The 13,153-nt window shown below is 35.4% G+C and overlaps 1 protein-coding gene across 1 annotated transcript; it reads right to left on the bottom strand.

Moving 5' to 3' along the window:
- Positions 1–7,582: 7,582 nt before the first annotated feature.
- Positions 7,583–12,039, bottom strand: MTO1 (Pyridoxal phosphate (PLP)-dependent transferases superfamily protein). Its single transcript, XM_039048859.2, has 11 exons — positions 11,356–12,039; positions 11,139–11,242; positions 10,878–10,951; positions 10,620–10,788; positions 9,581–9,640; positions 9,275–9,478; positions 9,057–9,143; positions 8,790–8,897; positions 8,296–8,391; positions 8,097–8,215; positions 7,583–7,976 (listed from the first exon to the last, which is right to left on the bottom strand). Exons 1-11 carry the CDS (start codon positions 11,831–11,833, stop codon positions 7,853–7,855), a joined length of 1,623 nt encoding a protein of 540 aa, XP_038904787.1. The 5' UTR covers positions 11,834–12,039; the 3' UTR covers positions 7,583–7,852.
- Between the last annotated feature and the right edge of the window lie 1,114 nt (positions 12,040–13,153).

The raw sequence follows: 13,153 nt of genomic DNA, 5'->3' as shown, positions 1-13,153 counted from the left end.
AGCATGATCGTATAACTTGTACGTAATATTAGGAAGTGTTAGCTAAACCCCTTCTCAACTCGTTCATTGCATACTCATTGTAACTCTTGATTTCCTTAACTCTTCGTTCGTAACTCCGTCGCATAGGAAATATTCTTAATCAAAACACCATCAAACTTGTATGTTTTCACCACCGCAAGAAAATCAAAGTAACTGTCGCATATTTACTCAGTAGTCCCTGTGTTCGACCCTAGACTTACCAGGAAACCTAGTGAGGCTTATACTTGGGTCTTATTAGGAAAACTTGCATATTCAACGCATAACATATCATCGCAAACTCACACCATAATCACATCAAAACTCATAATGCATCAAGCTTCAGTCATAAAGAAGAAAGATGGATCTTTCAGACTGTGTATCGATTATAGGTAGTTAAATAAGGTAACGATCAGGAACAAATATCTGTTACCACATATTCATGATCTCTTTGATCAGTTGAAAGGAGTTACAGTATTTTCGAAGGTAGATATGAGATCGGGATACATTAGCTGAAAGTGAAGGAGATGGATGTCCCTAACACTGCATTCAGAACTCGGTACGGTCACTTTGATTTTATGGTGATGCCTTTTGGCCTAACAAATGCTCCGGCTGTGTTTATGGATTTGATGAACAGGATTTTTCACCCTTGTCTCGACCAGTTTGTCATAGTCTTTATTAATGATATCCTGATATACTCAAGTAAAGAAGGAGCATGCTAACCATCTAAGAATAGTATTGTGGACACTGCGAGAAAAGCAGTTGTACGCCAAGTTCAGCAAATGTGACTTCTAGCTAGATCAAGTAGCGTTTTTGGGGCATTTAGTTTCTGCAGTTGGAGTTAATGTAGACCCTCGGAAGATGGAAGTCGTAGCAAATTGGGAAAGATCAATCAACGTGTATGAGGTACGTAGCTTCTTGGGCCTGGCAAGTTACTATAGGCGCTTTGTGGAAGGTTTCTCGAAGATAGCCCTCCCAGTAACAAATCTAACCAGGAAGGAGGTAAAGTTTGATTGGACTTCGGATTATGAACGGAGTTTCCAGGAATTGAAGAAAAGGCTAGTTACAGCGCCTATACTTACGTTACCCACTCCAGGCAAGGAGTTTGTAATTTACTATGATGCGTCCCGATAGGGACTAGGTTATGTGTTGATGTAGAAGGGAAAGGTGGTAGCCGATGCTTCTCGATAGCTAAAGAAGCATGAAGGTAACTATCCCACTCATGACTTGGAGTTAGCGGCAATTGTCTTAGCCTTAAAGCTTTGGAGACACTATTTTTTTGGGGAGCGTTGCCGTATTTTCAATGATCATAAGAGCTTAAAGTACATTTTTGAGCAGAGAGAGCTAAACTTGAGGCAAATGAGATGGATCGAACTGATCAAAGACTACTGTTCGATTGAGTATCACCCTGGTAAGGCCAATGTAGTGGCTGATGCCTTAAGCAGGAAGTTGACTGGGTCTAAAGCTACTGTTTATTCAATAAGGGGGATGTTGATCCAAGAATTCAGGAATTCCAGAGCAATTTTAGCAGTTGAACATACAGATGGATTGTTAGCCTCATTCCAAGTACGACCCACCCTAGTGGATGAAATTTTATGTGAACAGTTGAAGGATTTTATCCTCCAGAAGATGGCAAAGGAGGCAAGTAAGGGACTAAGAACTAATTTCCAAGTAAGGGCAGATGATGCCTTATCGAAGGAAGGTAAATTGTGCGTGCCAAATGTGTTGCAGCTTAAACAGGCCATACTAAAGAAGGTGCACAGATCGACCTATGCCATGCATCCAAGAAGCACCAAAATGTACAAGACCTTGAGAAGATCATATTGGTAGCCTGGAATGAAGAAGAAGATAGCTGAATATGTAGACCAATGTCTAATTTGTCAACAAATTAAACCTGAGAAACAGAGACCCGCAGGATTACTCAACCCGCTTCCAGTACCAGAGAGGAGGTGGGATCATGTAACGATGGATTTCTTATTTGGATTGCCTAGTACACCCTCGAGGTATGATGGAATTTGGGTAATAGTTAACAGGCTAACCAAGACGGCCAAGTTTTTACCGGTGAGAGTTACCTTTACCTTGGACCGGTTGGCTAAGATGTACGTGGACAAGATAGTTAGCCAATTCGGAGCTCTAGTATCGATAGTATCAGATCAAGATCTGAGGTTTACCTCGAAGTTCTGGCCTAGTTTGCAGAAGGCTTTGGGTACCAAGCTACATTTTAGTACGGCTTTTCATCCACAGACGGATGGTCAGTTAGAACGGACAATACAGACACTGGAAGACATGCTGAGAACATGTGTTCTGCAGTTTAAAGGAAGTTGGGATGCGCAACTGTCATTGGTCGAGTTTGCGACAATAGTTATCACTCGAGCATAGGCATGGCCCTATATGAAGCATTGTATGGCAAAACATGCAGAACCCCAGTATGTTGGAATAAAGTTAGAGAACGGAAACTTTTTGGTCCAGAGTTAGTGCAACAAACAGAAGATATTGTGAAGCTTATCAGGGAAAACTTGAAGACAGCTTGAGACGGGCAGAAGAGTTACGCTGATAAGCGAAGGAGAGATCTAGAATTTGAGGTTGAAGACCAAGTACTCCTTTGGTTATCCCCATGGAAAGGAGTACCCAGGTTTGGAAGAAAAGGAAAACTGAGTCCCCACTACATCGAACCTTACAAGATTATAGAATGAGTTGGCCCGACAGCGTATAAGTTACAGTTACCTCCGGAGCTACACCTATTCACAAAGTGTTCCATGTATCGATGTTGAAGAAGTATATACCTGATCCTACGCATGTACTGGTAGAACAACTGTTTCAACTCAAGAAAAATTTGTCGTATGAAGAAGAGAGCCAGTTCAGATCTTAGATAGGAAAGAACAAGTGCTCAGGCACAAAATTATACCTTTAGTGAAGGTATTATGGAACAACCATTGGGTTGAAGAAGGGATGTGGGAATCCGAGGAGCAAGTAAAGAAGAAGTATCTTCAACTTTTCCACTGATTTATACAAGTAAATTTCAAGGACGAAATTTCTTTTAAAGATGGTAGGTTGTAAAACTCGCACCTTACTTCCCCTTTTTTAATTATGTTTATTGTTTAAGTTAAGCAAAGTATTGGGTTAAATATTTAAGTTAGATTGGATTTGTGCGTTTTGAGGTTTTAAGCAGGTTTCACTTAAGTTAGGCAGTAAGTGTTGGCAAGTAGCTTGGTAACTGCTGTCGTCATATCCTCTTTTAATTTTAGAGGGTAAATCGGGAGGGGTTGTGACAAAATCACTAGTCTTATCTCAGGCATCCTATATTGACAAAGTGTTTGTCAGATATTCGATATAAAATTCCAAGAAGGGTTTGTTACCTTTCAGGTATGGAATTATCTTGTTTAAGGAACAGTATCCTAAGACACTTTAAGAGGCTGAGGATATGAGATGGATTCCCTATGCATCTATTGTGGGTAGCCTTATGTATGTCATGTTGTGTACTAGACCCGACATCTATCATACAGTGGGAGTAGTCAATAGATATCAATCCAATCCAAGATTTGATCACTGAACAGTAGTTAAAGTTATTCTCAAGTTTCTTAGGAGAACGAGAAACTATATGCTTGTGTATGAAGCTAAGGATTTGATCCTTACAGAATACACTAATTTTCACACTGGTAAGGATTCAAGGAAATCCACATCAGGATTGGTGTTCACTCTGAATGGAGGAGCTATAGTATGACACAACATTAAGCAAGATTGTATTACGGATTCCACCATGAAGCTGAGTATGTAGCTACGTATGAAGCTGCTAAAGAAGCCGTTGGGCTCAGAAAATTTCTCTGAAATTCGGAAGTTGTTCCAAATATATCCTTGCCCATCACACTTTATTGTGATAACAGTGGTGCTTTGGCAAACTCCAAGAAGCCTTATAGCCATAAAAGTGGAAAGCATATAGAGTGCAAGTATCATCTTATCAGAGAGATTGTGCAACGAGGAGATGTGATCATCACAAAGATTGCCTCGGAGCACAATATTACTGATTTATTTACAAAGACTCTCACGGCTAAAGTTTTTTAGGATCACCTGGAGGGTCTGGGTCTACGAGATATGAGTCATTTAAGCTAGGGCAAGTGGGAGATTTTATTAGGTATATTGTATGCCTAGTTTATTGTATTGTATATTGATACTTTACCTTATATTGTATATTGATACTTTCATACTCGTCTTTTATTGTATTTTAATACATTCCACTAGCTTTGACAAGTAGGAGATTGTTGGGATTGATGTCCTAAATCTAGTGTATCTCGTGGTTTGTAGTTTTGTTAACACAAATTATTTATCTAATAAAATCATATGAACTTATTTGACATTTAGACAGCATTAATCCAATCCAATAAACTAAAATCCAAGGTTATATGATGTTACTTGAACAATATGTGATTGACATATAGGTGGTTCATGTTCAAGTAATAACCTAAAATGTCTGCAGTAAATGGAAGAAGGTGAGTGCCTTATCCTGGTAACACTGCGGACAGCTCACTTTGTAATTGTTACATGAGATGTAAGTGTTACAAACAATATGAACCATAGTGTTCATGTAAAGACATGTGAGTGGGAGTATCCTACATAAAGGAGTTCATACATAGACCGGACCACAAAATAATTAAATTCTCTTTATAACACCATTACTTGAAGAAACTAATATTTCACTAGAATGACTATGGGAGTCTTGACCTTAATCCTGAGTGAGTTGTGAACTCCTGTTTATGACGGCAATCCTTTGATCTATATGGGTAAGCGTGACCATGATAGTCGACTCAATAAGCCTATCATTTTAGGGATTTGTCTGATTAGGGAGCTGGAACATAGCTACATAAGATGAAGTTCACTCCTTCCCATTCCTATGAAAAGTAGATAAATTGCTCCCTTAATAGTTGGTTCCGGATCTTGAACAATGAGGCCTCAACCTCTCACTAGCCCAAGAATTGTTAATTTATAGTTGGACTATAAACTGTTTGTTCATTAGAGGAATCAATGGTACTTACGGAGTTAAATGTAACTGCAAGGGTAAAATGATATTTTGACCCAGCTGTAGTTATGAGCATTTGTGAAGGGTCATCACTCTGTTGATTGGTTATATCCATGGATACAGAAATATATCTATAGTGCGAAAAGTGCAGCTATCGATCTTTAGTAGAGTGATAGGTAGTTAATGAACATTGATTAATTGATTAAACTCCTTTAATCCAATTAAAAGTAGATAAATCAATCAATCCATTGATTAATTGGATTAAAGGAGTTTAATCAATCTCATATCATTGGAGCTTCTAAACTGTAGGTCCATAAGGTCCCTTGTTAGCTCACTAAAGGATAGTAATGAAGAATGATTTAAATTGTTCAAATCAAATAAGGGCATAAAGCCTAACACTACCACAGTATATAAATAACAGATGGACTCAACTTTTAGAATAAATCATAATATATAGCATAAAATTTTCAACATACATCATAGTATATCATATATCAAAATATATAACCTACTTGGGGATTTATATAAGTTAAACAAAATAAAAGAGGCTCCTTGGCTTACTTGCCCAAGAATCTCCCCATATTCATCTTTGCTGCAGTTCGATCGTTCGTCGTGCCCATCCGTCGTTGTTTGACTATCCGACACATGTCCACTGTCGTCAGCATCACACCGCCATCCACCATCAAACTGATCACTCGACGTCTGTTGTCCAGACGAGCTTGTCGTTCATCGTCCATCGTTTCATTTGTATTTAAGTGTGGTTGTTGGTGATGAAGGTGGAGATAGAGGGTTAAAGAGAATGTAGGATAGACAGTTAGAAAGAGGGTTAGAAAGAAAGTGGGATAGAGAAAATGTGTGGGATTTTGAAATTTAATTTTGGGAAAAATAAAATTGTATGTGAATCAAGAAAACTTTTGAAAAATGTGTAATTGATTATAGTTTGGGGCAACAAAAAGATAATTGAGCCCTAATATTTATGTAATTAAGAAGTCAACTTAGACATCCTTGTAAATAATAGAAAAGTTGAACACAAATATAATAGGGGATCTTTTTTAAGGCCTTATGTGTTATTATCCTAAAAAAATTTTGACCTTTTGCTTGTCCATCATCAACAAAAATTACCGAAATGACCTTTATGCACTCATATTGGGCCCTCAACCCTAGAGTATCACAACTCACTCTCCTTGCTCCCTCACTTTTAATCTTTTGTTATTGATTTTTTTAACAAAAAGAGTGATAACAACCAGCAAATAACAAGAATAAGTTGTAAGAGAAAATAGATCGGAGTTGAAAAATCTAAACCCCAAGAAGCGAGTGATATGTCATAAGTAAAAGGATCGATAACATTCCCTATAAAATTTGGACCTTTAAAACAGGTCATTCAAAAAAAAAAACCATAATAATAATAATAATATTTTTAAAAATAAATAAATAAATAAATAAGGTCGAGGATGAGAATTTTCTCCCCCTCCTAATCCCTATTCAATTTCATCTCCAACTGAAATCGAAAAATAAAACATAAAGAATAAGAATAATGATGGCAAATCCAATTAACCAATGTTTAAAATTTCTATTGAAATCTTGACCTCAAAATTTTGATGGAAGGAAATTTCCTTTTTTTCTCAATTTTGACGAAATTTCGAGCTTTCACAAGATTTCGAGAAAATTGAGAATTTTCGAAAAGATATCAAAAAGTTATGAGATATTGAAAATATTTTAAGAATATTTCGATTTCCTTATTTCGATGAAATTTTGAAAAAAAAAAATTGATTTTTTTAATTAACTATATTAGCTCCATTCAAAATTTTTAATTTTATAATCTATAGTTTCGTTTTTTCGATAAAGGATTGAGCTTTTCTTATGTGTTACTTTGTCTAATTTTCAATTTTTCTCAAATTTTAGCTTTATTTTGACCCAAAACTTTTATTTTCTAAAAAAAATTTGATTTTTAAAAAATCACAAAAAATAATATAAATTTATTTTTAACTTCCTTCAATCTTTTTCATTAAATTTTTTATAACAATTTTAAACTTTATTGTTAAACTTTATTAAATTTTCGATATCAATTTTAAACTTTAGATTATTTTTTTAGAAACTGTGATTAAAAATGATCGATTATCATCTTACCAAATCACAAAGTTTCATTAAGAAAAATTCTTATAAATAAAAAAATAACAAAATAGCAAAAAATATCAAAAGTGTTTCTCACTTTTGAAACTTTTTACTTATAAGTTTAAATATTTTTAAATATTTTTTTTACACTTAAAAATACTCCTTTCATTAATTAATTATAATCATTTCCACCAATTTTCATAATTTTTTCCAACATTTTCATATTTCAATCTGAAAATATATTTCAAACTTTGCAAACATCGTATCTACTAAAACTAGCAAGTTTAAAAATTCTTTACTGTAAATACACATCAAATTTAGGCTAAAGAGTGAAATTTCAGAACCGGATTTTAACTTTAAGAAAATATCCTCCTGCTATTTATTATGTGTAGATGTAAATGAGAAATTAGTGGCCAATCCGATTTGATGGCTAGGCATAAGATATTCAGAAAAAGACATTTTAACCTGGATGAATTGGTTAAGGAAAATAACAACAATGTTTAGGGATCATTTTCTGTTCCTGAGGGGTAGGGGAAAATAAGGGTGTTACCATACAAATGAAGATGCCTCCATTTCGATCGAATTTGACATCATTAACAATACGACGGGAGTTGGCAAATCAAAATTCAAAAATTGATACCACCAACACTCAAGACCAAAGGCAAGATGATATCCAAATAGAGAGAGAAAGGGCTTAATTATCTGTGTTCAGCTTTAAATGGCATCAAGAGCCTGCAGAATATCAGCCTTCAAATCCTCAAAGTCCTCAATTCCTATGCTGAAGCGCACCAAATTGTCTTTTATCCCATACTTAAGCCTCTCTGTTTCGTTAAGATCCCTATTCCATTTCCATCACCAAAAACTTCATTACTTCCACCATCCACATGAAGCATTAAAAAAAAAAAAAAACTCTTCTACTAAATAAAGGTTGACATGTGTCAAGTATTTGGATATTTACCAATATGACATTATTGCTGGCTGGTCTATGATACTCTCACACCCACCAAATGATGGAGCAATGTATGGAATTTTTAATGAGTCAATGAATTTTATGGTGGTCGTTAAATCGCCATCAACCTGCACCAGAGTGAAGAAACTGATGAACCAAACATGGTGGAGGGTTGGGATAAAAGACTATGAAAAGACATTTTTCTAACCTCGAAACTAACTACGCCCCCGAAACCAGTCATCTGCCTTTTGGCAAGATTATGTTCAGGATGACTTGGCAGTCCAGGGTAGTAAACACATTTGATCTGCAGGCAGTAAGAGTAATAATTTTGTCACGTCTTATAGTGTAAATGAAATTTTGCAAGCAGACAATCATATCCCGTTAACATATAAATTGGCCATTTCATCCGTGATTAATTAATAAGTAGATAAACTCAGTTTCAATATGCTTAATTGGTTAATTTTTCCACAGGAACATGAGACGTATACCCTACTCCAGTGCTGCAGGCTTACATCTCGGGATTTATAGTTACATCCTTGCCACTAGATGCCTCAAAGCTTCGATAGTGGAACTTACATTTGTTCTTTTGCAGTGCCATGGTCTATAATTAGGTAGTAAATTAAACATATGAAACAATATTCAGTTGTATTTTTCCTTGGAATACAAACATTGTACTGCAGCTGGATAAATTTAGTGGCATACCTTAGGATGAGCCTCTAAAAGCTTTGCCATCTTCAGACCTGAGGAATTCTGCTGCTGAACACGAAGATGCAATGTCTTCATGCCTCGTATAATTAAGTAAGCAGCATTCTGTAAGATGAAGAAATAGCGTTTATTAGACAGTAAATCTTGGTGCAAAACATGGTTGAAATGAGCGCAGAAAACCAATGGAGCGTTCAATCAATAATAAGCATTACTCCACAATCAGTAAAAGATGCAATAATTAAACAGCATAAAAGAATGACTCACTGGATTTAAGGCACCACCTATCACATGATGAAGATTCCGAATCTCTGAAACCAGTTTCAGAGAACCACTTACACAACCAGCAAGGACCTAAAAGACAATGCTTAGTAAATTCCTTCTTTTTAAGAAATATTGCTCAAAAAACTCTTAATTGATTAAAAATTTAAATTCAGATTATTCAAGTGATAAAAACAAAAAACAAAAATCACATGTGGGCTTACATCATTGTGGCCCCCAATGTACTTAGTTGCAGAGTGAAGAACAAGGTCAGCGCCCAGTGAAAGTGCCTTCTGGTTCAATGGTGTGGCAAACGTACCATCAATACACACCAATGCTCCATGTCGATGACACATCTCTGAAACGAGTTTAATATCAACGCATCTCAGAAATGGATTTGTTGGGGATTCAGTGAAGAAAAGAGAAACCTGCATGGAAGGAAGATACATGTAACATCAATTTCCACTAATAAGACCAAACACATTGTTTTAAAAAGTCTTGAAAAGAAGAAGGTAAGTAGATGGTCACACATCGTTCTCTTTCAGAGCTACTTCAAGGGCGTTCATATCGGCCGGATCAATGGTGGTAGCCTGCATTCCAAGTTGTAGTTATAGTTACCAAGTCAGCATTTAACACAAAATTTGAATGCACAAATAAACAATTTCTGCAACCACGTAAAAAAGGAAAAATGACTAGAAAAAGATTAAAAAGAAATAAATCCTATTTTTTAAAAAATAATAATAATTTTGGCATTTTATTTTATTTAGTTACTACTTTTGAAATTTGTACAGTAATTCTGATTTAACATAACTAGCCCAACATAAAAAGGAAAAATGGCTAGAAGAATAGAGCTTTCAACCACCCAGTCCTACCACAAACCATGGGGCACCCACCAACTTATAAACAAATCCATACAATTTTTTTTTAAAGATAAGAAATCCAATATAATTAGAAAAGATTATCTTCGATAATAAAATTTCAGATCTTCTATGATCACAGAAAATAAACAAGAGAAAGATCGTTAACAGGATCTATCACATTAAATGGGAACTATAATTTTTGTATCTGCATCTCCTATCAAACTAATCCATTTGCCCTATTTTCCTTAAATATTAAAGAAAAAAGCTCAATAAATTGCATTTTCTCATATTTTCATTCTTCATTCTGTTCTGTTTCTGTGCCAAAACAAATATATATATATATATATATATATATATATATATATGTATATATATATTTAATAGGGATGATGGAAGTAAAAAGTTATTTAATTCTTCCAATATCAACTACTCTCTTCTTCGGCTTCAAGACTATAAATAAATACATATTCATATATATTAATAAGTTTTTGTTTTTCTATCAAATAAGTTCTCGTATTAATTTGAATAAAAACAAAAATTAGTCTCAGACTCTGCACAAAATTAAAGCATACATACGGGAAAAGGCTGACACTAAGACATTGAAGAAGACATAAAAATGTTAAATAAGATTAGTATTACCGTAATAATCAATTATACCACCAAAAAGAAGATAAACAAAATAAACAGAATGAAGTGAAAGATATAATACCGTGATTCCCATTTTGGGAAGCATGGTCTCAATAAAAATTCTCGTCTTCCTGTAGCAATCTGTGGTCGTCACGATATGCCCTCCAGCTGGAACCAACGCCAGCAACATCATCGTGCTAGCACACATCCCTGAGGCCACAATCAGGGTAGATTCAGCCCCTTCTAAAGCACTGGTTCAAAATCAAATAACTTCCACACTCAATTCCATTTGCCCCAAAAGGATTACAAATGAAACCAACAACTAGTTCAGAAACAAAACCTTATCTTCTCCTCCGCAACAATTGTCGTTGGATTTCCATAGCGTCCATACTCGAAACTCACAGCGCGCTTCTCCTGCCATGGATCCAATATGTAGTAAAAAGTAAGAAAGAAGATCCAGATGCCTTTTCGACATTGTTTTCTTACAGTTTTGATGTATGTTTGAGGATCAAAAACTCGTAGACTAATAGTGAGAAAACGATAGATAGCGCTACAAGTTGAAGTCAGCCGTTTCGAATCAACATGGAACGCAAGTAAGTACCTTGAAATCGATGAGATCAGCAGTTTTTTTAAAGAAATAAGCGGAAGTATTAACCACCGGCGTAGTTATAGCGTCGTCAGCTCTACCACGACCAAATCTTTCGCCTGAAATCCGCACCGAAATAGTCAATTACATATTGCCAAGAATCAAAAAAAGATTCCTAAAAGCGATAAAAGAAAGAATCAAAGATGAAGTCAAACTTCATACTGAATCCTACCAGCGTGGATTGCAACACTCCCATCGCAATCGAAGACAGAGGTTCTGGAATCACCTAAACCCTCCTCCTCTACCTTCAAACCCTCACTCCCAACGCAACCTTCCAGCGCTACCGCATCAGAGGCGGTAGGCACTGCGGCAGCGGCAGCGGTGTCAACGGCATTAGCCGCCGCCGCCGCCGCCGCCGCCGAGGAAGGAGGAGAGTTGTTCGACCACGAAGCCGCAACAACCTGTGCAACACCAATATTGCTACAGTTTCTACGCGCTTTGTTACTGAGTTGCCTGACAAAATTCGGTGGAAACTTAAAAATCGGGAATGAAGACAAGCCGTGAGACGCGACCGTTCCCTTCACCGATTTGGCTTCGTGAGCGAATCGGCCATAGCTGTTCCCTCGACGACCAGCTGCAACAGCAAGAACGGGATCGGAGCGGCACTCGAATGTAGAGCCAAGGAGTCTAGCGTGAGAAGAACCAGCCATGGCGGAAGAGAAGACGGTGAAAGGGATCGGAGACAGTGGTTGTTCGGATCGGAAAAGAGAAGTTGAAAAAGGCTTTGTGTGTGGACTATGGCTTTAGAAATGAAAGAGTCGAGTTTAATACGACGGGTTGTGATTGTCGTTTTGTGAGTTATTTTTGTTGTGGTCTAGTTCTAACCAGAGTTAGGTGGTGCCAGCTAACCATGGTTAACTTTTTAAGGGTTGGATTTTTGTTGCCATCCGACTAGAACCAGACTTTCACGCGGCACGGTTCAAACCTCGGTGGGGCCCTTGAGTATGACGTGGCTTATTCTTTTAGACCGATACTCCTCTCTCATTACCTATTTTCATTTCACACCAACACTATCTATCTACCTATCAATCTACATTTTTACTCTTTTTAGTTTCTTTTTTTCTTTTCGAAAATTTAACTCATTTTAGTTATAATATTAAATTTTAGTCGATATTTTAATATTTTTTTTATGGATTCAAAATGACTTGACACGTGAAGTTGGATTGATGCGTCTATCTCGTAGAAAACTCTACCTAATATATAAAATAAACAACCAAATGTGATTAATATTAATGTGATATAATGATATATAAAATGAACAATAAAATGTTTTTATTTAAAATTCATAAAATATTTATTTGAATTTTTTCTTTTTATAATTTTTTCGAAAATATCTGATGACATTAAGATTTTATTGATATTTCCATTAAATATTTTTAAAATTAAACCTTCGGTTTTAAATTTAAGAAAATAAAAAATAATAATAAAAAGAAACTTGGGTGATGCTAATTTTTAAACCATGTGTCCTGAATTTTTCAAAAAAAAAAAAGTGTCTTGAAATTACATTATAATAATATATCAGTATTCAAATCTATATCGTTAATTTGTTAAGATCAAATCAACATTATAATAATCATTGTTTACAACCAAAATAAAATAAATAAATAATAAGCATCAAAACTAGCATAGCTTTGCTAATATATGGAGTAGTACAAATCTCCCAACCTATAAACTTAAAAAAAGTTATAAAATATAAAAAAATAAACATTAAAATTTAAGGGTCAAATGCAACAAATTTTTAAAAAAATAAGAGCGGAAATAGAATAAACATATAAACTTATGAACCAAAATACAATATTACTTCCGGTGGGATCAAGACATTCGAAATAGAACAGTTGAGCGGCTATTAATCTAGCACGATTTAAATAAATTATTACAAGATAATCCGAAGCACCAAATCGGGAGATTGGGTACTAAAATGAAGTGAATGAGAGGGTGTTATAATATCTAGAAAATAAATAGATAAAATG

The sequence above is a fragment of the Benincasa hispida genome, chromosome 11 (genome assembly GCF_027475165.1).
Source record: "Benincasa hispida cultivar pf3 chromosome 11, pf3_genome.v1.1, whole genome shotgun sequence".
Taxonomy (NCBI): domain Eukaryota; kingdom Viridiplantae; phylum Streptophyta; class Magnoliopsida; order Cucurbitales; family Cucurbitaceae; genus Benincasa; species Benincasa hispida.
Note: the sequence above shows the minus strand (reverse complement) of the source record. Positions and strands in the feature narration are given on the sequence as shown.